This window comes from Oryx dammah, unplaced genomic scaffold, assembly GCF_014754425.2.
Source record: "Oryx dammah isolate SB20612 unplaced genomic scaffold, SCBI_Odam_1.1 HiC_scaffold_21, whole genome shotgun sequence".
Lineage (NCBI taxonomy): Eukaryota > Metazoa > Chordata > Mammalia > Artiodactyla > Bovidae > Oryx > Oryx dammah.
Window position 1 is genome coordinate 24,309,693 of NW_024070205.1, and position 25,973 is coordinate 24,335,665.

Here is a 25,973-nt window from a genome sequence, read left to right on the forward strand (position 1 = left end):
TCTGAATTCTCCTATCCACAGAGCCCCTGTCCCGAGTCCTTCCAGGTCCTCTTTGTTGGAACCACCTGCCCAGTGAGGGGCCAGACTCATGCGTTCTGGATAAAACTTTTGGAAAATTAAAATGCCTTTCTGCAGAAGCAGTGTCCATTCTCAGGGACTTCTCTAGAGGACAAAAAGCCCTGGGTTTCATGACCCTGGTAGTCACTTCCCAAACATCCCCTTAAAAAGCTTCACCGCTATCCTTTAGTTTTGTACGACTGTGTACTCCACTGTGCCCAGGTGCAGGTCTCAGAGGCCATCTCGTTCATCCCCTGGTTTCTCTTGCATATTCCATGCTTTCTGCTGCAGGCTAGTCTTGAACCCGGAGCTCTACTGAGAGGATGGGGGCAGACGGGGAGACAGTGGTCTTGAAGAACGTGCTCATTGGCGTCAACCTGATCCTTCTGGGCTCCTTGCTCAAGCCCTCGGAGTGTCAGCTGGAGGTCACCATGGAAAGGGTCCAGAGACCAGCGGTGGAGGAGGAAGGAGGCACTGCCAGCTACAAGGCATCCAGCAAGGAGCAGCCGGTGGTCTTTAACCACGTGTACAACATCAATGTGCCCCTGGACAGCCTCTGCTCCTCAGGGCTGGAGGCCTCGGCCGAGCGTGAAGTGAGCACCGAAGATGAGGTGCTGACGGAGTACACGGGCCAGACCTCGGACCACGAGAGCCAGGTCACCTTCACGCACAGGATCAACCTCCCCAAGAAGGCCTGCCCATGTGCCAGCTCGGCCCAGGTGCTACAGGAGCTGCTGAGCCGAATTGAGATGCTGGAGAGGGAGGTGTCAGTGCTGCGGGACCAATGCACCAGCAACTGCTGCCCAGAGAGTGCGGCCACAGGTAGAGTTCTGGAGCTTACAGCCAGTCTCCACAGGGGAGGGAGGGTGCTGAGCAGACGGGGAGCGGGAATCTGGGTGATTACACCAGTGCCTGAGAAATCCGCCACCTCTTCACACAGAGGAGGAAAAAAAAAAAGTGCCCTGGTCTGCAGCTCTCTGTTAATACACCTCTAAGATCTAAGTGTGGTCCTTTCCCAGGGGATTTGGCATAGGGACTCTCTACAGCGCTTAGCCAGTCTGAAATACATTAACCTAATTTGGGGGGGATGAGTCAGGGAATGGTACATCGGTTCAGCACAGCAACTGCTGTGGTGAGCAGGGAATTTGATGTCTGTCTTTATTCATCTTTGGTTTTCACAGGCTGTTGAGTTGATATCTATCCATGTTAACCAGAGGGACTAGAGAATGCAGGTGCTCTGTTCACTCCATCTCAGCTTTTCTCCCGTCTGAGAAAATTACAGTCATTAAAACCTCAGAGGACCCGGCCCCGTCTTCTCCGGCAAGCTGGGAGTCTCAGCCCCTGCCCCCTCCACCAAAACACGTGGCTGTGCGTGCACGTGTGTGCACACCCACCCACAGAGCTTCTTACAAGCCCCTCCCCAATCAAAGGCTGAGCATCCAGAACTGGGATATCTAGCCTCACCCACATCCTAACCACTAACACTTGTGAATGACTCTTTTGACTTCTCTGGGAGAAGCCAGCTCATCTTCAGGGCCAGACTTCCTAACTTCATGTCCTGTCTCTGCTATTTGCAAGCCTGTGACTTGAACAAGTTGCTTAACCCATGCGTTCCTTTCCCCCTCGACAGACTAGAACAACAAGGAGTTATTAAATATAAAAACCTCCACTCAGATGAAAGCCCGGCCTCTAGTAAGCACTTCATATTCAGTAGCTATTATCAGCAGATACCCAGGGAGCAGAAAGTGTGCCCCCTTTTGTGCCCAGCTTCTCTCACCCAAAACAGTACCTTCTACCCATTTGATTCAGTCTGTAATGAGAAAAGGACTGTGTCTTACTATCTTGGGTTCAGGCTCCTACCTCTCTAGGGTCTAGTATCTCAAGCCTTGCCCAAGGATGAAAGAGGTGTCAGGAATGGCATTTTAATAGGGAGAAATGGCCCACATGTCCAGAGAGATGTCCAACACATTCATTCTGAGACACCAAGACTGGGTGTAGTCTTTGAGAAGAGAAATATTTCTTGGGTTTTCTCATCTCTTCCTCCTTATAACCAAAACTATAAACAATCTGAAACTGAGAGGACAAAGTCCAGGTGTTCAAACTCTCCTTCCTCAGTGAGTTCACCTTTTCAGTGGAGTTGGGGAATACAGGAAAGACACAGGTGTCCATGGACATGGGTCTTCAATGCCTGTGAAGCTGGTAGCTTCTGTAAGTGGGCTTTTTTTTTTAATCAGCTTCCCACCAGGTTCCCTGGGAAGATGTGAAAAGATCTATCAGGAAGATCTATGTTAATCAATGTCAGTATAGTATCCTTTCGGGCCGTGGGGGAAGGGGGTGCATGCAGTGGCAAAATTAAACAAGGACATAACTTACTTGACTTCCTATCCCCAAGGCCAAGTGCCGAGAAGGATGCCAAGCAAGTACTGCTATGGTGTTCATTTAATAAGTTTGTTCGATTCGTGCTGGACAGGTAAATTAACCACTCTAGTTATTGCATGATAAAGCCTAGGGCAGGAGATACGCATAGAATGCTAAAAAGATCACAGCAAACAGTCACCAAATGAGACAAGTTCTGGGAAACCTTTGAAGTGACCTGGAGCTGAGCTGTGAAGGATGAGCAGTTAGATGGCAGGAAGGAGAGGAATGGGATGCATCTGCAGAACATGTGATCTCGAGCCGCCTCACAGGCCTGATTCTCAGCCTCCGTCCCCTCGGTGCCCTTCAGGCCCCAGCACCAGCACCTGGGCATGTTGGTCAGGGACTGCCCCCAGGCTCTGAGAACCTCCTTGACCTGCCCAGGGTTGAGAACGGATGAGCCTGAGCACTGACACCCTCCAGGGACAGCCTTTCATCCCAGGTGAGGTGTGGCTTGCCCTGTGGCCAGAAGACTCTGCAGGACTGAACCCAAGTCACCCTCCCTGGGACTTTGCCTGATAATATGCTTGGCCTGGGCTCCTCCCTCCCTGGTCTCCCCTTCTCCCCAACCAGTTTTTTCCTGGGAGCACCTCCCAATTAGTCACTAGGGAATCCAAGCCAAGACACACTGCAGGTGAGCTCCTAAAGGACAAGGGACCCAATCTCACTTGTCCTTACCCTCAACCCTGTGCCAGACACACACAACCCACATTAGGTAAAAAGATTCATGAAGCTGTTGACGTGCCAAGCTAGCTTGAATTTCTCTCTCAGCAACACAAATCTGGTCAGTGAGCGAGCCGAGGTCTTGGCCTGCCCCCCTCCCCATACCCCACTGCCAGGAGGTTCCACAGCTGCCCTTTGACCTTCTCCTTGGCCATTCCAGGACAACTGGACTATAGCCCTCACTGCAGTGGCCACGGCAACTTTAGCCTGGAGTCCTGTGGCTGCATCTGCGATCAAGGCTGGTTTGGCAAGAACTGCTCGGAGCCCTACTGCCCCCTGGGCTGCTCCAGTCGGGGCGTGTGTGTGGACGGCCGGTGCATCTGTGACAGCGAGTACAGCGGGGACGGCTGCTCGGAGCTCCGGTGCCCGACGGACTGCAGCTCCCGGGGGCTGTGTGTGGATGGGGAGTGCGTCTGCGAAGAGGCCTACACGGGCGAGGACTGCAGTGAGCTGAGGTGCCCCGGGGACTGTTCAGGGAAGGGGACCTGTGCCAACGGTACCTGCCTGTGCCACGAGGGCTACGTCGGTGAGGACTGCGGCCAGCGGCGCTGTCCAAACGCCTGCAGCGGCCGAGGACACTGCCAGGAGGGGCTGTGCCTCTGTGAAGAGGGCTACCAGGGCCCTGACTGCTCAGCAGGTAGGCAGGGGGGCTCCGCGGGGCCGTTGGCAAGGGCGGTCCAGCCAGCTAGCTGGAGGCGGGAAGAGAGATAGGAGGGAAAATGAATTTAGGCCAAAGAATTGCCAAATGGGTCGTGCTCCTCTGCTTTCCGAGAGAGGTGATGTCTTAAGCTGATCGCAATTGACAACACGGGTTTAAGGGGAGAAGAGTGGAAACCAGAAAAGGTCCAAGCTTGGGAGGAAAGTTGAATCTTACCCCGAGGCTGGAACAAAGTCAATGGTAATAATGGAGACAGCATTTCACTGTCCTTGAGATGGAAGAAAGCAGAGTCAAAGGACCCCTTAACCACGGGACCCCTCTCTAACTCAGCAGACTTCCCAGAGCTCCACCCACTCTGAAATATCCCCCTTTCCCGTTGCCATATTCTGAGGACACTCCTTTCACAATGCTAGTGCATGAGATGGGGCATCTGTGATAATCAGACTCACTGGGCACTCTGGTTATTTTGGGAGCTTCCATATGGCAAAGTGTTATTAATTTATGAAATGATCTAGAATCCACATGGATGAAAGTATTTATAGGCAAGGAATTACATGTAAACAGGAATAAATTACTAAAGACCTCCATTAAGCAAGAACTCACAGTCTAACTAAAACGCTATGATTCAGTTTGTTCCAGAGGACATATAACAAACTGAAATCAACCCCTCATGTGTCTGCATCGTGAAAACCAACACAAGGGTGATGTCCCGAAAGGAGGTCCCAAGTCCATCAGTGAGAACATACCAATATTTCATTGGAGATCATTTTCTTTTGCCTAAAATCAGATTATTTTCATTATCTCAGTGACTGCTCATTGTCTTCTAAATCAGTGACTGTCGCTGATAAATTTGTATTTTAAACAATACAGATTAAGTGATTGATCTTCATCCTTCTCATTCATAGTACAATCTGTAACAGTTGGCTCAGAGGGCTCATTGAGAAGATTTAAAACAAAAAATTACAAGAAACAAACATTATTAAATCTTCTGATGAGTTGATTCTAGGAATTTTTCTGATCAGATTTCTGACCTCAGTTTAAGGGGGAGATTCTGGGAGGCCAGGTCTTTTATTCTTGAGCATCAGCAGTGATTCCCACCTATGTACCAGAGCAGTCAGACAAGTCTTCTGCACCTGCAACTTAAATTTCTTTTGAAACATGAATGCAACAAGGTAAAGGAAAAAAAAAATTCACTGCTTAGGAAAAAAATGTTTCTCCATTTTTTCCATAGTCAATGGTTTCATGTAGCCTCCTACTTTTGTTTACTGAATATCTTTCTGAAAATATAGTCATTTTACCAATCGTTCAGAAGGAAAATTCAAGCAGAAATTAAGCTGCATCATTTACAGACCCAAGGTCACTAAGTAATTGCTGGAAAGGGGAAGCTGAAGCATGATCCCAGTTCTCACTCACAGCACAAGCCTCTATGAGGCCCCATCAGAGGATGCTAAAGGTTCTTTGGGCCCTTCTCCATGTGTGGCTACTGTATAGTTCACATTCTTCTTAATAAAATTGATCTCTGTTGGGTTGTACATACCTGTCATGTTCTTCCTGACCCTCCTTTTCCACAGGGATGGGTTCATTTGCAAATAGAACCTTAATCTGATCCAGAGTACAAACTGAGCTGGAGATGACCCTTCTGGTCATGTGAGGAAGACTCAGCAGCTGCTAGCGTAACTACAACTAGGCTGAACTCAATCCATGAGCCACATGTTACCTCCAACACGTCACCTCTGTGCTGTTTGATTGAGGAAGTCTTTTGGACAACCAGATAAATTACTTTAGAGGTTCCCAAAGCACGTGAGGAGGGACAGTTGCATAATTTCCCTCTGTTTCTATAGCAACCATGGAGCCACCACTCATTGCTGGAGGTGCTGCTTTCAATGCTTGTCTTTAAAACCAAATGCCATGGGTCTCTTCCAGAGAAGTATCTAGGTCATTATCTAAAGTGCTACTTCGCCTGCTCTTGGTGAGAAGGCTCGAGGAGAGGGGCTGTTTACCGGCTGTTTGACATTTCTGGCCAGATGCACACACTCCAGCATTACTATTTGTCTCACCAACAGCAGGAGGGAGAGGAGAGAGGAGAGTGGGGGAGGTGAAACTGGGGAGAGAGAGCCACAACACACTCCCTGACTTTCCTTTCTCGCTGGCAAGGGCATGGAGAATGGAGGCCCACTGTGTGGACTTCATTCTGAGGTCCCTTAGGCTGCTAGAGCTTGAATGCAATTGAATAGAGTTGACAAGACCACTCTATTTGACTCCCAGGCTTGATCTTTCTCACAGTGGGCCATGAGACCAGATCTCAACCTTTCTGCCTCTATTCTCTGGCCGGGTAAAGATAATAGAACAACAACCAAAAAAAGAATATGAACACTTAAACCAGGCCTTAGAAAGAAGCTACTCAGGGCTTCTCATTTTACAAACTGAAAAAGCAGCAGCCCTGGGAGACAGGAAGATTTTTCCTGATCCAGACAGCTAATTAATGGCAGAACAAGAATAAGAACCCTGGTCTCCTACCAACTTCCAGCACTCTTTAATCCTCCCTAGAATGCTAAGTAGAGTGGAATTGGAAAATAAAAATGGTAAAAGCCACATGCATAAAGAAATAGTCTTTTGATATGAAAGCTGAGCTCTGTCAGGTGATAAAAAAAAAAAATTAAGTGTTGGAGACTGGATAGGGGTGCTCGTCCAACCATTTGTCCACATGTGCCCCCAGTGAAGGAGGTTAGTGTGGGAGGTGGCCAGTGAACTGGTCACAAGTCCCTGTGAAGAAGCACCAGAGCTGAGGCTTGAAACAATCCAGAAAGCCATTCCTTGGACTTTGGTCAGACGTCCAGAGATTCATCACCATCAGCCTCTGTGTTGGCCAGAACTGCAGCCAGTCCGAACTTTGGCACCCAACCTCACTCGCTCCTCTGAGCAAGACACTTCATGGAACTAATTCCAACTGCTCTCACCGCATATATGCAAAATTGATGGCAGATCTAAAAAGTAAACAGCATGGTATCTTGGTAGATAAGCAACTCCAGTTCCTAAAGCTACAGTTAATTCTTTTTAACTGCCTGCTCATCCACAAGTTTCCAAGCTGGAGCCCCAAAGAAAGCAAGACTAAGGATACTTTGTGTGGTTTCCCTGGTGGTCCAGCAGTTAAGAATCTGCCTGCCAATGCAGGGGATACAGGTGTGATCCCTGCTCTGGGAAGATTTCGTATGCCATGGGGCAACGAAGCCAGTGTGCCACAACTACTTAAGTGCCTAGAGCCCATGCTCTGCAACAAAGGAAGCCACCACAATGAGAAGCCTGCACACTGCAACAGAGAGTAGCCCCCGTCCACAGCAACTAGAGAAAGCCTTCATGCAGCAAAGACCCAATGCAGCCAAAAATAATTAAATAAAAGAATACTTTGCATCAGCCCCACTAAATTCCTTGAATCAAGGCATACAGCTCTTTTATAGTTTGCTTTCTAGTTCAATATCATTTAATTTTTATAAGAATTATTGACACCCATTGTATACAGCGTCTGCTAAATTATAGGGTGAGCGGTGATGGTCTCTTCTGCTGAACCACTGCTCTCAAGAATGTTTCTTCCACCATGGACATTACTGCTTCTTTCTCATCAGACGTGAAGGTTGTTTTTCCTACCACCCAGGCTCAGGTCTCAAGATTAAAAATTTGCCAAGCTAAGTTGTCAAGATGAGAAAATCCTTCTGCAGTCTTTTTAACTTTAAAATCCTCAAATGTGCTGCTTGGATCATTCTCTATTGTCTCACCAACAGTGGTCTTATTTTCTGGAGAAAGGAACAAAAAAATGAATTCACTGACTTGTTCTGAATGCCTAAGAATTGTTGGTGATGAAATTTGGAATGGCCATTTCTGTCACCATGACAGGAGGAGTCCCACATTGGAAACTTGGAGTTAATGTGTTGAATCACGAAAGGCAGGCACTAGAGACTCCTTCTTAAAAGAGGTTTCTGACCACTAGAATAAGCACCAGTCTGGAATTTCCATCCTAAAAGACAGTCTGAATTATTTGCTGATGTAGTTTATTTTTGAGGCTCTGTACAAATGAAGGAAAGCATCTGGCACAATCCATAACCCATCCTACAAATTGTAGGGGGAAGAACATCCAGGGTAGAAGAGTGTAGACTGAGGGTAGAAGACCTCCGCTTGATGATCAGCTCAGCTATGACCCAACTCCCTTACTTTTGGCAAGTCCTTTTGCCCCGGGTCTGTTTCTCCATTTGTAAACTTGAAATAATTGTATCTTCTCAATCTACCTCACAGAGCTGCTATTAAATAATTTTTTTAAAAAAATTCTAGTTAGATGGTGTTTCATAGACCGAGATGCTATGCAAATGTGAGTTGTATTGCACCCTGGCTTAGAGTTTCTAAAATCATTGCACCTGGGTTCAAATCCCAGCTTCTATATTTGTTGATTGTGTGACCCAGTTTTCTTCTCTGTAAAACAGGGGTAAAAATAATACTGATCCCATAGTGTTGGTGAGAGGATGAGATGAGAAAATCCATGTCAGAATGTTTAGCCTAGTGCTTGGTGCATAATAAATAATTAATATAACCATACAAAATACTGTTGATTCTATATAACAACTGTTCCTTCTTTGGTCCAAGAGTCATTCGGTATGCATTATACAGGCTAATCCAAAGATCTTAGTGGAATTCAAAGCTCTAATTATGTCAGAGTTAGAAATGATAAGCTTACAAGTTATTTGAAACTTTATTTAAATTTCATTTACATACATCTCGCTATATAAATTGTTTAAAATAACATTAATTTTGTTTGTTTTGGTCAACATATGACTTCTTAAATCACAAGAAGTTCTGCTATCTAGACTGTTTCAAATCATGAATAGTTCCTGAAGCAAATGCCTAATACTGCAAATATACGTTCCTAATGCCCATCATATGAGTCTTTATTTCTGCCTCTGATGAGGATTTGAGGTTGAGCACCATAGAGAGAGCAGGCACTTCCCACTCACATGGCCCCGTGACTAGCAGTCCTCAGTCCTCTGCTTATGTAAAGGGGAAAGAGTGAGAATTCTTAGAAAATTCAACACCAATGACAACACTTAAGCTAAACGAAGCCTCCACTACACATAAATTTATAAGTTAATTATAACTATTTAAATACTGGCCTGATCTTTGATTTCATCTACAGACAGGTCCAATTACAGGCACACTGGTATAAACTTCCTAATTGGTCTTAAAGTTTCAATTATTTAATACCCCCACTACCACTGAATCTTCACTTCCCAAGGGAACCATACATGAAAGGCTATTGAATAGTCTTTGAGAAGTAGAACAGGAATGCTCCTTTGTCATCATCCCCTATATCAAGGTTAATAAAAATTTGTGTAACACAAGTTACATTTCCAGAGTAATCTGATAATAATCATTTATTATTTGGTTATCTGATAACCAAAAATATTAGCCAATGTATGCTGTTAAATATCTAACAACTAGCTCTCTGAGGGAAAAAGTAACAAGCCCCACTTTGTAGCATTCACCAGCTCCCATGGTATAAACACTCCCTCCATAGCCAGTTTAAAACTACCAGCGTGAAGTCACTAAATACTGAGTTGGAAACAGCTGTGCACTATAACACAATCAAATAGTACTGGGTTGGCCAAAAAATTCATTTGGGTTGTCCACCCAGTTTATGGAAAACCCGAACGAACTTTTTGGCCAAATATTTCTTCCCCAGTGGCTCAGTAGTAAAGAACCCGCCTGTGATGCAGGAGACATGGGTTCGATCCCTGGGTTAGGAAGATCTCCTGGAGGAGGAAACAGCAACCTGTTCCAGTATTGTGGCCTGGAAGTCCCATGGGCAGAGGAGCCTGGTTGGCTACAGTCTATGGGATCGCAAAGAGTCGGATGCGACTTAGCAACTGAGCACGCATGCACTGTATCTATCAAAGAGATACAACACAGGTAAATTGCCTTAAGGGCACAGATAATAGTAAAATGTAGCGAAGTCATTTGCCAGTGATGTCTGGAGTATTTATTACTTTTGTTCTTAATTATCTAATTCTAAGTTTAGACAATTTCATCTTTCACAATGACTATTTAAAAATGTCTTGCAAACTTTGACAACTAACTTTTCCAAGCCAGTAGGAGCAGGCTCCAGCCCACTGCTAACTCAGGGCCCTATAGAGATGAGAGTACTGAGCACAGAAAAGACAAGAATCTGCCTGCCAAGGGACTTCCCGATCACTCCAAGTCAGTGGGCTGAGAGCACTCAGACAGGGCATGTGGGGTGAGAGGTGAGGAAGGAAGTTGAGTCCAGCATGGGGAAGGCAGACCTCTGAGCTCATGCTATCTGTGTATTGCCTCCTGGTAGTTGCCCCTCCAGAGGACTTGCGAGTGGCTGGTATCAGCGACAGGTCCATTGAGCTGGAATGGGACGGGCCGATGGCAGTGACGGAATATGTGATCTCTTACCAGCCGACGGCCCTGGGGGGCCTCCAGCTCCAGCAGCGGGTGCCTGGAGATTGGAGTGGCGTCACCATCTCAGAGCTGGAGCCAGGTCTCACCTACAACATCAGCGTCTACGCTGTCATTAGCAACATCCTCAGCCTTCCCATCACTGCCAAGGTGGCCACCCGTACGTACCATTTCCCCCTCCTGCTTCATTTTTCTTTTCTCCTACATGAGATCATGGGCATTCATGATGGTAGTGTCTTTTCTTAATTCTTCAGGGATGCCTGCAGTTATCATTGCTCTCAAGGGGAAGGGCTTCTGATGTGACCCACTTAGGAAAGGGCACATCATTAAAAAGACACTTCCAAAAGAGCAGAGTTTCCACATCCCAGACAGCCCCTATCTATTATAGAGCCAAAAGGACAAAAAATACCGTAATGGTTGAGTTTGGACTTGTTATAAGCTTGAGTGTGATTAGAAGTCAAGTAAGTATGAGACTTACACAGACTTTGAATCTAGTTAGAGATTCAAAACTAGCAGATATGAAATAGGACATATAATAAGCAAGTGCTAAATGGTATATCACAGATGGCGAGTGTATAGCACAGTGAGAAAAAAAGCTTATTTAAAACCACAACTGACAACACCCACTTCTCCTCAGAGAGAAGTGGCATTATGTCTTTGTAATCTTTTGTTTAGTAAAATACCCTGATGGTCCATTTCGATTATAAACATTGAATCTCTAAAGCATCATTTAGGAAGAATCGATGGGCAAAGAGAAACAGAGAGCATGCTAAACCCTTTTTTTATGAGAAATGAAAGATTCTCTTTTATTTATAATAGATAAACTGCTATAGGTATATATCTATATTTTGCATGCTTATTTAAGAACAGAAATGTTTTAAAAGATTGCATACCAACTATTAACATTAATTACGTCAAAGAGCAGAATAAGAAAGAGATGGGAAGGGCCTGTTATTTAGTTTTCTTCATATACCTCGGAATTCTTCAATTGTCTTTCCAACCCCACTTCTCCAGCTCTCAAATGCCAGCTGGGCATTGTACGATCAATTCAACTCAATATCTATCCACCTGGAGTTAGCATCAGATCCGACAAGCTAAAAATCTGTCTCTCAGGGCTGCTTCCACATCGGTTTTCAGCCACGAGTCCCAGGTTGTTACGGGTCTTCTGAATAGCCAGCTCTACATTTAAGGGGTTCCCACAACCCCTCCTTAATTTTGGTAATTCCTTAGAACTCACAGAGCTCAAGAAAGCACTTTGCTCTCTATAACCAATTTCTTAGAAAGGATGCAAGTCAAGAACAGCCAAATGGAAGATACACATAGGGCAAAGTATGGTATGTAGGGTTTCCATGTTCTCTCTGCACAGTAACTCTCAGTAACTCCATGTGTTCACCAGCCCAGAAGCTCTCGGAACCCCATTGCTTAGGGCCTTTATGGAGGTTTCATTATGTAGGCATGATTGGTAAAACCCCTAGCCATTGGTATTAACTCAAGTCAGCCCCTTTCCCCTCACTGGAGGTTGGGGGCAGGAGTTCCAACCCTCTCCCTAAATCACTCCTGGGTTTTTCTTCAAACCAGCTATCTAGGAGGTCCAGGCTACCAGTTATCTCATAATCATACAAAAGATACTCTTTTCCCTCTGGGGATTCCTAGGGTTTTAGGAGCTGTTGTGTCAGGACAAAGACCAAATACTTACTTTTTTTTTTTTATTACATCACACAGAGATTTTAGTAGTTGCAGGAAACCAGAACAAGATGTGACCGTGAAATATCAGCCCCTGGGTTGGTAAATGAGACTTATCACCAAATATGGGATGAGTGATCCAAGCCCATTTGGTGTAGGTCTCAACTGACAAGATGGTATTTGGGTAACAAATGCCAAGAAAGTTCAGAATAAGAAGAGGGTGAAGTAGGAAGGTGGTGCTGATGGCTAAGAACCCACCTGTCAGTGCAGGAGACATAAGAGATGGGGGCTGGATCCCTGGGTCAGGAAGATCCCCTGGAGAAGCTCATGGCAACCCACTCCAGTATTCTTGCCTGGGAAATCCCATGGGCGAGACTGCTGGAGGGCTATAGTCCACAGGGTCAAAAAGAGTCAGACACGACTGAAGCGACTGAGCACACTCACAAAGTAGGAGGAGTTGACTTGGAAGGCTTCGTGGAGGCCAGGGTCTTGAGTTGTGCTGCAAGCATAGGGCAGGCAGAGGCGAAAGGATTTAAGAAGTCATTTTGTCCCCTTGCTTCTCAGGTGACAAAGATCCTGTTAGAATATTGGACTCCCCACTCTGAATGCTGACTTTTTTTTTAATATGCCTATAATTATCTCTGTTTATATCTGACCTTTTTTTTTTTTCCTTCAATTCCTCTGGTGCCTGAGAACCAGTTTAAAATATCTGCAGTGATCGCGTAAAGAGGCAGGTCACCATCTGCTGCTTTCCCCACCTTGCTCTGGGATGAGTCACCACAGGGAGAGCCTGGCCCGACTCCCAGGACTCTCTGCTCTGATCCACGTGCACCACACGCTGTGGTGAGGTTTCCACCTCCCGTGGCATTTATTCTGCCAATTCAGGGCATCCCCTCGGGCAGGCTCCCAGGTGACAAGGACAGGATCATGTAAACTCACCCGACACACCTTCAAGTGGGTGCAGGAGCCGCCCTGCCTCTCACCAAGAAGCCCGAGGAAGCTTCCAAACAGGAAGGATGAGAATCTGTCAGTCTTCCAATGGGAAGGTCCCAGGAGAGGCGCAGCTAAAATGGGATCAGGCTCCCTGGAGAAGTGAGAAAAGCCGTGCTGTCGTATTTCAGGGCTGGTAATTGGAACTCCATTAGGACCAGCCTACTTCCACCTGTGCATGCATGTGTGCGTTTCGGGGCGGGAGGGGTGGGAGGGTGTGGGGAGTGGAATTAGGAGAGGAACTAAAGACAAGATTGAGGTGAAGGTGAGTGAGGGAGAGAGGGAAGAGAGAACCGAGCAACCGCTGGAGAAAGAAAAGCAGGAACTCGTGGAGCGAAAGCAGAAACTCCAGTATCTGTTACTGTCCCTTATTTACACCCTTGCTTGGCTTGGCTACACATTTTGCTATACAAAATGGAAATTTCGGGCCATCCTAGAGGTGGTGATTTGAGCTAAACAAGATATTCTTAGTGCACATAATGTGATGGAGAAAAGCGTTCCAGTCTCTGTTCTGAAGTTGGCTTGCTCCACGCCTTTCGCTAATTCTCTCTGTGCCCTCTTCTCCCGGGTGTGAGAAGGAACAGTGACATTAACCTTCACACCGCCTCTCGGAAACCCTTAAAGCCTCCAAAGACGGCGTTTGGTTTCTCTGAAAAAGGCATTATGTTAAATGCCAAGACTCAACACCTTAGCAAGGAAAGGGAAGTGTGACTTGGATTTTAACATCAACCTATTATGGAATAGAAAGCATAAAAAGTATTTATTAGGTGCTCGCTGGGTTCACTCCTCTGTTCGCTCACACTGAGCGCCAGCACCACAGTGGCCTGGGCCCACCCCTTGCCTGGAACCCAGCACGTCTGTAATGAGGTTGGGATAGCCCATCACACGCCATGGCATCCATGGCATGGAGGGAGCCTAGGTAATGCTCTCTGCCCCTGCCAGGGCTCACCATGACACCGTCACCCACATTGCTGTGTTCCAGATCTCTCCACGCCTCAAGGGCTCCGATTCAAGACGATCACAGAGACCACCGTGGAGGTGCAATGGGAGCCCTTCTCGTTCTCCTTCGATGGGTGGGAGATCAGCTTCATTCCAAAGGTAACCCCCACCTGTCAGATGGCCACACCCTCGACTTAGGATTGGGGCAGCAAAAAAGCCACCCCCTCCACACACACACACACAATCTCTGTCTCTCTCTCCAGGCCATTAAGGACACCAGGGGCACTTGGCAGGCTCCAGAGCATTTCTTTCACAAAGGCGTGGTAATGACTGATTAACAAGAATGGCCCCAAGCCTGGTACCCAGGCCTTGGATGACAGGAGAATGAAGGAGCAGCCACGGCCCAGCGCTCTGCTCAAAAAGCTTTAGGTTTTTAGCAAGCTGTGACTTCAGTAGTCTGAAAACCTAGACTTTCAAAAAGTTGGGGCTTCTCTTTAGGACACAAGAAAAGTTAAAGCCAATCAGTCTCATAGTCAACCCACAGCTTCATTCTGTGCAGGCAGAGGCCCCAAAAGTCAGCCTACATGGTTTCAGGCTCTGAAAATCAGAGATGTAGCACAAAAACACCATGCATAGCCTATTCATTGAGAAAAATTTTCCTGAAACATTTTGAGCTGAAAAGGATCTTAAGATTTCTTTCCATTCATCAAAGTGGTATTTTATTTTATTAATCTGAAAATTAACTTTTCTAAGTTGCCAGAGGTGCCTGACTAGTTCTAATTTTCTAGGAGTTATTAATGCCACTGATGTTTTCCCTAACTATATCACTCATGAGGGCATATATATATATATATACACACACATACATTACATATACATAAAATGTTTAATCTCATTCCTTTCCTTTGTCTTCATCTTTCAATATCAAAGAGCATTTTTTCAAATCATTCATCAGACTTAATGACAGATGACACATTTTTGGCTAATATGATTTTACCATTCCTTTTACTTCAAAATTCTTAGAGGCATGGATTGTTGAAACCACAAAAGACTTTCAGATTCACAGAGAATGACCCTTCATTTTATATCTAGTTTGTTTAGTTTAGAGAGACTAAGACTCAGTGAACTTAAACGATATCAGACAGCTGGTTGGTGGCAGGCTTAAAACAAGAACCTGGTCTCCACTTCTTATTCCAGGGCTCTGTCCCCTGAACTGGACAGGATACCTCCTTCTCTTGTGGGGATATAGTCATGACATGCCAAGCTAACTACATCTAAGCAGATATTCTATATATGTAGTTTCTTATACGTTTTATCTGCATTAAAATGGTCAAAGAAGTATGGTGGGCGATTGGATTCATGACAGAGCAGAAAGAATCATACCATTCTGCTGCTCAAGCAAGACAAAACAATGCCAGGATTGCCTGTTTTACATCCAATATGTAAATTCCAAATGAGAGTGGGGCTAGCCAGGGCATACCTAGGTCAATATACAGCCACATACAATAACGGTATGATCTGCAGGTTGAGGCTAGTGGGAGGCACTTGTCACATTGATTTATAAGAGTATGGATATAAAATACATATAGGGCACTCCAGGTGATATGAACAGAGACCAAAGATTATAAGAAAAGGACTGTGCCACAAAAAATAGCCCTCTTGTCACCTCTACTTCCAGAGACACAAACAGAAAATGTATAAGAATAGGCCAACAGACAGACAGGTGGGCAGAGAGATGCTAAGCCCTGGACCCAACGTCATGTTGATCTTTTTCACTTCCTCTTTCACCAAAGTGTCTCTTTCTTCTCTCCTTTGTATTATTCTTTGTTCTACCCTTTCCCTCTTTTTTGTACTCCATGGTTGTGTCACTGGTTCCTAACTCATCTGGGTAAAAGGGAAACAAAACAATGACAGATTTGCAGCCAGGGTAACACTATGAGAAACTCCAGACACAGCAAAGTAATAGCTCCAGCTCATTAAAAAACTGGGAACGTCTTAGTATGAAATATGTTGTCGTGTACATAAAGATGTTTACACACATACACACACAACTCGACTCTTCTAAATAGCCAAAGGCATGCTCACCACGATAAATGCCAAAAAGAAACCTGATAGATGGTAAGCATCAAACATTTCATTTTTGGCAAAAATATCTACATCACCTCATGACTAATTTTTATTGGCAAACTCAGTAGAAGCAAGGGAAGCCAAAGAAATGTTCTTGAAAATTGGTTCTCCCTTTGCCAAATCCTCATAGAGTGGTGGCGTTCTTCTTGAGCCTGCTGGGAGCCATTTCTGGCCCCAGACACTCAGCTGTCAGCCTGGAGGGCAGAGAAGTGTTCCTCATCTTTAACTCACAATCAGGGTCCCATCCTTTCCCCTTCTATTGATTTCCTCTTCTGGTTTCTCTGCTTCTCCTTTCCTTCCACCCACCAGAACAATGAAGGAGGGGTGATTGCCCAGCTCCCCAGTGACGTCACATCCTTCAACCAGACGGGACTAAAGCCTGGGGAGGAATACATTGTCAATGTGGTGGCTTTGAAAGAGCAAGCCCGGAGCCCCCCTACCTCGGCCAGCGTCTCCACTGGTGAGTGCCTCCAACCTTTCTCCCTCTGACAACCCAAGGTTCACTCACGAAGAACTGCAGACTCAATCAAGAGAGACAAAGGGATGCTAGGACTTCTCCCACAGCTGAGATTAATTTTGGTGCCTGGAGACGGAGCTTACTCCACCAGATGCTTAGACGAACATCTTCCTTATTCTTGCAAACCCAGAAACCCAGGAGAGTATTCTATGAGAAATTCTTTGTTCAGATCTCCAGTGTGTCTGTATTCTGATCTTACTCATTAAGATACTTCATTTGTCAGCCCCTATTATCTTGAGCTTCAGAACCAGCAAGAGCTAATACACTCTTGCTTATTGTGAGGCGTGCAGAAAGTCCTAAGACCCTTCCCAAACCTCAATCCATTTGACAATGAGGAACGATAATACTTTCTTCAAAGAAATGACATGAGGATTAAATCATAAAGCACACAAAGTGATTAGCACTGAGTTGATGACAGTGTGTATACATATACTCAGAGAACACCTTTCGAAGTGACAGAGCAGGAGGAAACACATCATTCCAAACTAGTAAGTGTGGGTTGGGTCACTGTTCAAGGTGACAACTTAAGTAGATTATTATTTCATCTCCACAGTTCCTCTCATGCAAGATCATTATATTTCTATGTTTGAGTCATTAACTGTATCACATTTTACTTTATTGTTTCCTTAGCTAACAAAGGATGTTCAACCTCAAAGCTGTAAATTAACAAATATAATGCGTGTGTGCACCCTCAACCAAGGATTTCTCAAAAGTTATAAATAGCTTCTGGTATCACTTTTGGTTCTCATTTTATTGATAGAGGAGCTGAGACTCAAAGGTTAAGCAACACTCCCTGTAACAGAGACGGTGTTAGGCGAATATTGGGAGAGCTTTATTTTTTTATAAACAGAAACTGACACCTAAGAAAACCAGTCATGAGTCCAGGGTGAAGGCCAGGTTGGCCAGAAAAGGGAACCACAACACTATATAATGAGCCCATGTTTATGGATTAGTGATTCACACTTTGTTAACTGGATCCAAACTAAACAGCCTCAGGTGCTGAGGTTTGTGCTCAGTCAAGAAAACATTGGTTTAAAATGATTGTGGCACCAGATTACGCTTCATTAGAGCCCCAGGGTTCCGTGACAGCTCCTCAAGGCAGGAGGAAGGAGAGATCCCAGCCTCTTATTGCCCCCACTCCCTGCCCCTCCCACCTTCCCACTAAGGCGGTTAGTTCCACTTTCATCTCTTTTATATTTTGTACAATCATTTAAGATTTTCTTCTTTTAAAAAAAGAATATGACCCTCTCCCTCCCCAAAAGGCTTTAAAACCACTGTACTAATCCAGATATGTTTTAGAAGAACTTATAGCCATAAAGCTAAACGTGCTCTGTAGGACTCTCTCCAGTGGCCAGAGTTTTCCCCCAGTTTTGCTTCCCCAAGGTTACGCTGGACCCTGAAGAGATGGTTAGGTAATTGTTCATTCTCCTCTTCTGATTTGGAATGTTTCAGGGTCCCTAAATCATTTCTGAGATTTGATACCAAGAAAGTATTAGCAGAAAACAAAAAGCTAGAAGAAGATGGTACATAAGAGCGCAGAGAAGAACATTACAGAGTAGGACGCTTTTCTTCCAAAATACTGACACGCTTAGAAAAGACAGACTCTGCTACACCACATTTTGACAAAATTGGCAGTCTTTTTTTTTAATTTGGAATTTTCTTAAGATTAAAATGAAAAGCTCCTGATCTTGTCATCTGTGGTAAAGCCAGGCCAAATTTTTTTTTTTTCAATTAGGAAAAAATGTCCTAGTTCATATTTTGGGATTGTGTACAGAATCACAAAGAAATGGAAAGAAAAATATTTATTCCAGTTTACCTTTTGAGGAGAATATGTGTGTGTTTAAAAATTAGGGCCTAAATTGAAAGCAAGCTGATACCTCCTTGACCAGAACGGGACACGGCTACCCAGTGGCTAACTAAAGGGCCGAATCCAAGGGTGGCTGCAGAAAAGATGGTTGGCTCCCAGCCCCATCTGCTGTTTTTAAGAAACCATTGTTTAATTATTTCCTTCTGCTAAGGTCTGATCCACACCAACCCTCTCCTGCAAAGCTCTGAGTCCTCGTCCGGCTCGCAAACTGGCTTCTTCCAGTCGGGCCATTTTGGGAATTCAAATTACAAGACCTCCTGCAGCCAGAGGCCTTGGTGCTTCACAATGACACTCTAATATGAGCAGTCATTATGACTAGGATTAGGAGATTTAAAGAGCTGATGGAAAAAGCCTGACATGGTCATTAGAGTTTTTGTGACTTTTTTTTTTTTTAAAGAAGCTCCAGTTCATTGAAATGCTTCCTTTTCTTTCTTATGACTGTTGAGAATCATCTATTTCATTTACTCAGCACCCATGTACTGAGTGTCTACTATGTTTCAGGTATTATGCTTATTCAGCTGCTTGGAGAACATCTCCCCCATCTCATTATTAAATTAAATGAAATTAAAAAGCCCAAGTTATCTAAAACCATGAAATACAGCATGCAAGAAAGAAAACATCTGGATGTATTCTGTTAGATCTCATCATTACTCCAAATATGAAAAACAGAACATTTTAACTCCAAACCAGGGGGCACCAAAATCAAATGATCTGGTGGTTTTTATTTTGGCTGATGCCAGACCCCAAATCCCAAACTGTTTAATAGAGAGCAGGACTAGGCTAGACCCTCAGAGAGGGTGGGGTGCCCAGGGAAAGGTCCAACTCAGAAAGACTGAGAGGCTCAAAGTCAGGCTGAGACAGTCCTGAGGGGGACACTCCATCCTGGAGATAATCGAGATTGTGATCTGGTGCAGACTGTTTTAAAAAAAAAAACAATCTTAGTCAAGACACACTGGTAATATAGAAGAAAAATGGTCATAAAGTAGCTGAAGCAAAAAAGAGAATTTACTGGAAGGACACAGAGTATCTCATGGAACCCCAGGGCCTGAAATGCATCTGAGTCTCACAGAAGACTTGAACCAGGAAATGGAAAGTCAAGAAACAAGCTATTCTCTGTATCTTTCTAGAAGTGCCACTCGGTCATTCATTTCTGCTGCTCTCTCTTCGTTTGCTCCTAAAATTCTGCACCCAGTTCCAGTGTGTGTGTGTTTGGGGGAGGGATCTCCCACACGAAGCAATTCTCTGTTTACCAGCTACGTATCCTACCCTTCAACTCAGTTCTGACACCATCTACCATCTGAGGGCATCAGACTCCACAGGTTGAAGGCTCACTCCTTTAAGACCATCTTCCACTTCAGATGCCAATTACGAACCCAGGTGTTGTCACCTGTCCTCCTGACTGACCGCCTACAGATTAGACGTTCTACCAACCCTCTCTCTGGGTTTCATCAATTTGCTAGAGCAGCTCACTGAACTCGAGAAACCCATGTTCTCACCAAATTACTGGTTTATCACAAACGATATTTAAGGACACAAATCAACAGCCATATGAAGAGATACACAGGAGAGGTCCTGAACAAAGGAGCTTCTGCCCCCATGGAACTGGAGTCCTGTCATAGCGGCACATGGAAGCATTCTGGTTCCCTAAACTGGGAGCTCTCCAAACCCAATCCTTGTGGGGTTTTATGGAAGCTTCATTACTTGAGCACAAGTGAGGGACTGACCAGATGTCAGGAGTGAGACTGAAAGTTCCAACCCTCTAATCACCTAGTTGAGTCCCTTGACAACAGGCTTCCAACCTCGATTCATTAACATAACAAGACAGACAACTTTTTTACAGAGAGGAAAAGGAAATCGGTGTTTTTTTTGTTTGTTTTTTGTTTTAATGGGGAAAACTTGATCATGTTTCTTTCTTTCTTTTTTTTTAACTGGAGGATAATTGCTTTATAATGTAGTGCTGGTTTCTGCCATACAAAAATGGGAATCAGTCATAACTATATATATATATCCTGTCCCTCTTGCACCTCCCTCCTAGCTCCTCTAGGACATCACAGAGCACCAGCCTGGGCTCCCTGTGCTATCCAGCTGCTTCCCAGTGGCTGTCTGTTTTACACATGGTAGTGTATATATGTCAATGCTACCCTCTCAATTTGCCCCACCCTTTCATCCCCGCTGTGTCCACAAGTCCATTCAACAAGAGACAACTTTACCACTTTGATCACTTAGAAAATAGCAAGGATTTTAGGAGCTCTGTGCCAAGAAGGGAAGACCAAATATGTATTTACTATAAATCACATTTTCCCCTTTGTCTACTTCCCTCCCCCTTCTCTGTCTCTTCCTCCCTCTCTTTCCCCTTTTTCTCTCTTTCTCCCTCCCTGCTCCATCCAGATCAGATGTTTTCTATTTATGTGTGAGGATGGTACAGAATGGCCACACTACTCCTGGCTCACCAACTAATCAGAGAGCCAGAGCCTGTGGTTCCAGTTCCTAATCCTTGAAGAATATTAATATTAACATTAATCAGCCCCAGCTAGAAGGGTGTCATCCATAATAAATAAAAACATGGAAGCAGAGTCAGCTCTTTCTAGAAGATAATGAGTAATTAAAAGAGGGCATGTTAGCCATGTAGACATGCCATGAGGAATTAAGAACACCATTTTCTACCCTACTCACTAAGGCCTTTCTAGTTCCCTTCTACATTCTCTCACCTTGCCCCACCTCCACCGCCATTTAATTCAATATGAACAGGACCCTAAGTGGATATCAGAACCATGGATTGTGGGCCCCCTAGGAAATCAACCAGTTTTTTCGAGATAAGGCCATCGCAGTGGTTTCCCCTGGCTGCTCGGTGCCGGGGCCAGGACCCGTGAGGGACACGTGCTGTTTATCTGGAAGCCCGGAAGGACTGGGTGTGATGCAGTGCCCTCTGGCTCAGGAATATGCAAGAACCAGTGAGGAAAAAATAGCCCACAAGAGGCTGTTCCAAGATTGATATCTTTTTTTTTTTTTAAACAGAAGAGCAAGTTTCCCCAGAAGGCATATTTCATATACACAAATATAAATGTCTGTTGGTTTTTTGAGCATCTTAGCAACTGGTTGACTGAGCTGTTGGTATGGCTGAGCAGGGACATCTTTCGGATATTCACGATGCCCTCACTGGCAACCAAGTTGGAAGTCTCAGATGTTTAGACAGGACTGCTGATTCATAGATCTCAAAGAAGGTGAAGGCTGGACAGCTGGGCGCACACAAGAAGCACGGTTCTCTGTCCTTCGTCTCATAAACTCTGACAGAGCAGGGCTGGCCCTCTCAAGCCATTGAGTGCCCTTCCTCCACCCAAACTGGGAAGTGCCAGCCCTGAAAAAAAATCACAGCCTCAGGGGACCTGAGATCCAGTGTCCATTCACCCATTGCCAAACCATGTGTCCCCAGGAAAGAGATTCCATCTCACTGTCTCATTATCCCCATCTGTAAAATGGGATAACAATACCCATCCTTGCTCTAACAGACCAGGCTAATGTAAGGAGGAAAGGGAAGAGCTTACTAAAGTCAAAGGCTCACTTCTCAAACCTTTTTTTTTTTTCTATCGGCTCTTCCTCATTTAGTCATTGATGGGCCCACGCATATCCTAGTTCGAGATGTCTCCGACACCGTGGCCTTCGTGGAGTGGACCCCACCTCGAGCCAAAGTCGATTTCATTCTCTTGAAGTACGGCCTGGTGGGCGGCGAAGGTGGGAAGACCACCTTCCGGCTGCAGCCTCCCCTGAGCCAGTACTCGGTGCAGGCCCTGCGGCCGGGCTCCCGATACGAGGTGTGGGTGAGCGCAGTCCGCGGAACCAACGAGAGCGAGGCCACCGCCACCCAGTTCACAACAGGTGAGGCTGCGAGTTGGGGCGGGCCTTGGGAGGGGAGAGGGCGCTGCGCCAGCGGGTATCGTCGGGGCAGGGGGGCCATCCAGGGAGAGAGATGATGTGTGCGCCTGCATCCACAAATATCACATGCACTGCCAGAAGGAAGCCAGAGGTTTCCGGGGCGTCCCATTGAGATTGCATCACAGCCTGGAGGAGCGCCGGCCACCTGTGGATGGGAGAGCTGGGTTCCTGTCTTGCTTCTGCTGCCAGCCAGGTCTGTGACCTGACATAACTCCTCCCCTCAGGTCTCACATCTCTCCTTTATAAAATGAAACATTTGTCCTGAAGTCACTGACCTATCCCCATTGCTAACCCAAAGGGAAAATTTGTGAGAGTTCAGTGACCCTTCCTGGCGACACTTTATTGCTATTTGCTGGAAACAGTGGTAATGATTCCATAGATCCACAGTGACTACACCAGCACCATGGCGCACCTTGGAGTTGTGCAAAGCCCATCCGTGTTGCAGCAGGCCTTCTGCCTGAGAATGCTTTACTCATCCTTGTGAGCACTTGCAAGAGGGCTAACATAGACCTGGCTCCCACAGAGGGCAGGCTGAATGAAGCCCATGTCAATGCCTCCTGCCCAGCTGGGATGACCGGCCACCCACTTCCCAAGGCTGTTAGGACTTTTAAAGAGCCTTAGGAAAGGCCAGACCTCATGACCTGCTTGCTCCCTGGCTCTCTTAGAGCCCATCCGGCCAGCCAACTAGTGGACAAGTAGGTCAGGCACATGAAGATGCAGGCTCACCAGCGCTCTTCCTGGATCAGTGGGGGCTGAGATCCAAGAGTGAGTCTCTATCTAATCCAGACTCCGTGTCTCGGCCTATCTGCCCTCTGGAGGTCACAGGTCAAGGAATGTCTCTGCCAGCTCCCAAGGTGGCAGAGTGATCAAAGGGAACTGCAGGCATCTGTAATATCTAAGAACCAGCATCTTCCATCAGAATGAAGTAGGAGAATCACTAATTCAATCCCACATTAAGTGGTGGCCTAAGAGCCTGTTACAGGATGGGGCAAGTCAGCCAAGGGGCTTCAGGGAGGCTCCATTACCCTCTGCTTGTGTTTAAAATCAGCTGATAAATACAGCCAAGAGTAAGACAGATGGAAGCCAAAATATCCCCTAGATTAGAACAGGTAGCTTAGTGTTACAGTCGAATGGGCTTGCCAGCTGATGGCCCCTGTGAGTCTGGGCAAGACCCCCATGTGGTAGAAGTTGGGGGCTACTGAGGTTAGGGCTTATAGCACAGAGGAACAAGCAGAGGCTGATCCCCATGGGCAGAGGGCTCCCTTGAGAGGGGAAACAGAAGGGCCATGCCCAGTCTCACTATAAAACTCACCATTGAGGCGAGTCCATCTTCCCCATGGAAGAAAAAGGCTGGGAATCTTGTAACAGCTTTCCCTCCACCTCAAAGGAAACATTGGGTTAGGGAGAAGATTTCCTTATGGAAGAGACCAAGTGGGAACACTGAGGAAACGGAGAAGACAGTTGATTCTGAAAGAGACTCTCTCAGGCTTTCTCTCCTGCCTGTGCTAGACTCCACCCCAGCCAGGGGTCCCTGGTCTGATTTTCTGCTGAACACATGTTGGGTTCCCCAGTGACTATGTATTTTTAGAACAAAGGAACTACATTCTGCCCATTTCTCTTGCCTTCTTTTCCCTCACTCAGCCAAAGCTGCTCGGAGCCTCACACAAGGTCCCTTCCTGGTGAATTCAAGGTCAGTCCTGCCCACCCCCAACCTTAGCAACCCCACAGCAAGGCCTGCTCAGGTAGTGGGACCTACTGAGAGCCACAAGTCCTGCATTCTTTTTCAATTTCAAGATACTTTTTGTGTGAAAAGTGGTTTCTTTGTGGCTGTGCTCAGATAAGGAATTTGAAGAGGCTGAAAAGGAGATGAGAGCTTTCAGGCGGAAGCACGAAAAGGGAATTCTTGATGTTTAGGTTGACGAGATGGAAGCAGGACTGGCTGGTGGCCCAGGAAAATTTCAATCAAGACAATTCACATCCTGCCTCCTAGAGGCCCCCACTCCCCGCCATGCATTTCCGTTCTTGGCGTGATTCTGTTTCTGGTTGCTTGGTGCATGGGCAGCTGTTAGGTGCCTGCTTTCTGTACACAGCAGCAGCCTGTACCTGCAACCTGCCCTGCTCTGCTCAGGGGGGTGGGGGGTGAGGGGGCCATGGGGGCGGGGAGCTGTGGACAGATTTGCTCATCAGCTCTCAGGGCCTGGAGTTGACAGGTGCTGTGCTGAATGATGAGAAGGTGCCTGGACCCTCACAGCAGGGCCCTCAGTCTTTTTAGAACTGCGCTTAAATTCAAATTAGCCAAAGTGCTTTTCCAGGTGATGGCTTCGACACTAGGAGCGCACTAATTGCACAGGCAATTAAAACAGAGATTTGCTTCCCGAGTGGTGAGCAGGGTATCTGCCTGGGTCTTATTGCCGCTCGGAAAAAGGAAGCCACTGATGGAAGCCCACCAAAGCCAATGGTTAGAGAGAAGGGGTCCAGGGAGACCCGGAGGCCAGTCTCATGAACTTCCCCACTCTCTGTACGTAGCTCTGGTTGCAGTTGCCCTCATAGGGGAATTCCTAGGACTCTCCTGGTGAATTTTTTTTTTTTTATGTGAACCATTTTTAAATTTTTATTAAATTCCCAGATGGCTCAGCAGATAAAGGATCTGCCTGCAACACAAGAGACACAGGTTTGATCCCTGGGTCAGGAAGATCCTCTGGAGAAGGAAACGGCAATCCACTCCAGTATTCTTGCCTGGGAAACCCCATAGACAGAGGAGGCTGGCAGGCCACAGTCCATGGGGTCGCTAAGAGTCAGACACGACTGAGCGACTTCACTTTCTCTTTTCACCTTCATGCATTGGAGAAGGAAATGGCAACCCACTCCAGTGTTCTGGCCTGGAGAATCCCAGGGATGAGGGAGCCTGGTGGGCTGCCGTCTATGGGGTCGCACAGAGTCGGACACGACTGAAGTGACTTAGCAGCAGCAGCAGCCAGTATTCTTGCCTGGGAAACCCCATGGACAGAGGAGGCTGGCAGGCTACAGCCCAAAGGATCTCAGAGTCAGACACGACTAAGTAAGAAGGCGCATTACAATATCGCTTCTGTTTTATGTTTTGGTGTTTTGGCTACAAGACATGTACTTAGCTTCAGATCAGGGATCGAACCCCATCCCCCCTGTATTGGAAGGGGAAGTCTTAAACCCTGAACCACCAGGGAAGCTCCTCTTCTGGTGGATTCTTCCTCACAGCCCTCAGAAGGGAGCCAACACCTTGATCTCAGGCTTCCAGTTTGTAGACAATATGTTTCTGTTGTGTAAGCCCAACCAGACTGTGGCCCTTGGTTGCAGCAGTTCTGGAAACTCATTCAAAGGCCCCACAACAGTTGGAGCTCCCACCTGCTGGGCAGGGAGTATGCTCTGGGATTCCCCAGGAAATGCCTCCACAAGTTCAACCCTGATGGTGCTTGTCAGCCAGCCAGGACCAGCTGCCCTCAGTCAAAGCTGTTGTTCTTCCTGTACCCCCTCGCCCTGAGCATCCTCACAGTCCCCAGCCAGAATATTTAACAAGACTTTCTCGATGGTTTTGAAGGAGCAGACAAGACAGAGAATGGACAGTATTTGTT

General features: G+C 46.1%; 1 protein-coding gene across 1 annotated transcript in view; it reads left to right on the plus strand.

Annotated features, from left to right (window-relative positions):
- The first annotated feature begins 354 nt into the window (after positions 1-354).
- TNR (tenascin R) overlaps positions 355-25,973 on the plus strand; it is a 93,591-nt gene continuing 67,972 nt past the window's right edge. The window contains exons 1-6 of the mRNA XM_040263923.1: positions 355-879; positions 3,356-3,832; positions 10,212-10,475; positions 13,971-14,086; positions 16,364-16,514; positions 22,042-22,311. Of these exons, the coding sequence (XP_040119857.1) occupies positions 381-879; positions 3,356-3,832; positions 10,212-10,475; positions 13,971-14,086; positions 16,364-16,514; positions 22,042-22,311 (1,777 nt within the window). The 5' untranslated portion in view covers positions 355-380. The remainder of the gene's footprint in view (positions 880-3,355; positions 3,833-10,211; positions 10,476-13,970; positions 14,087-16,363; positions 16,515-22,041; positions 22,312-25,973) is intronic.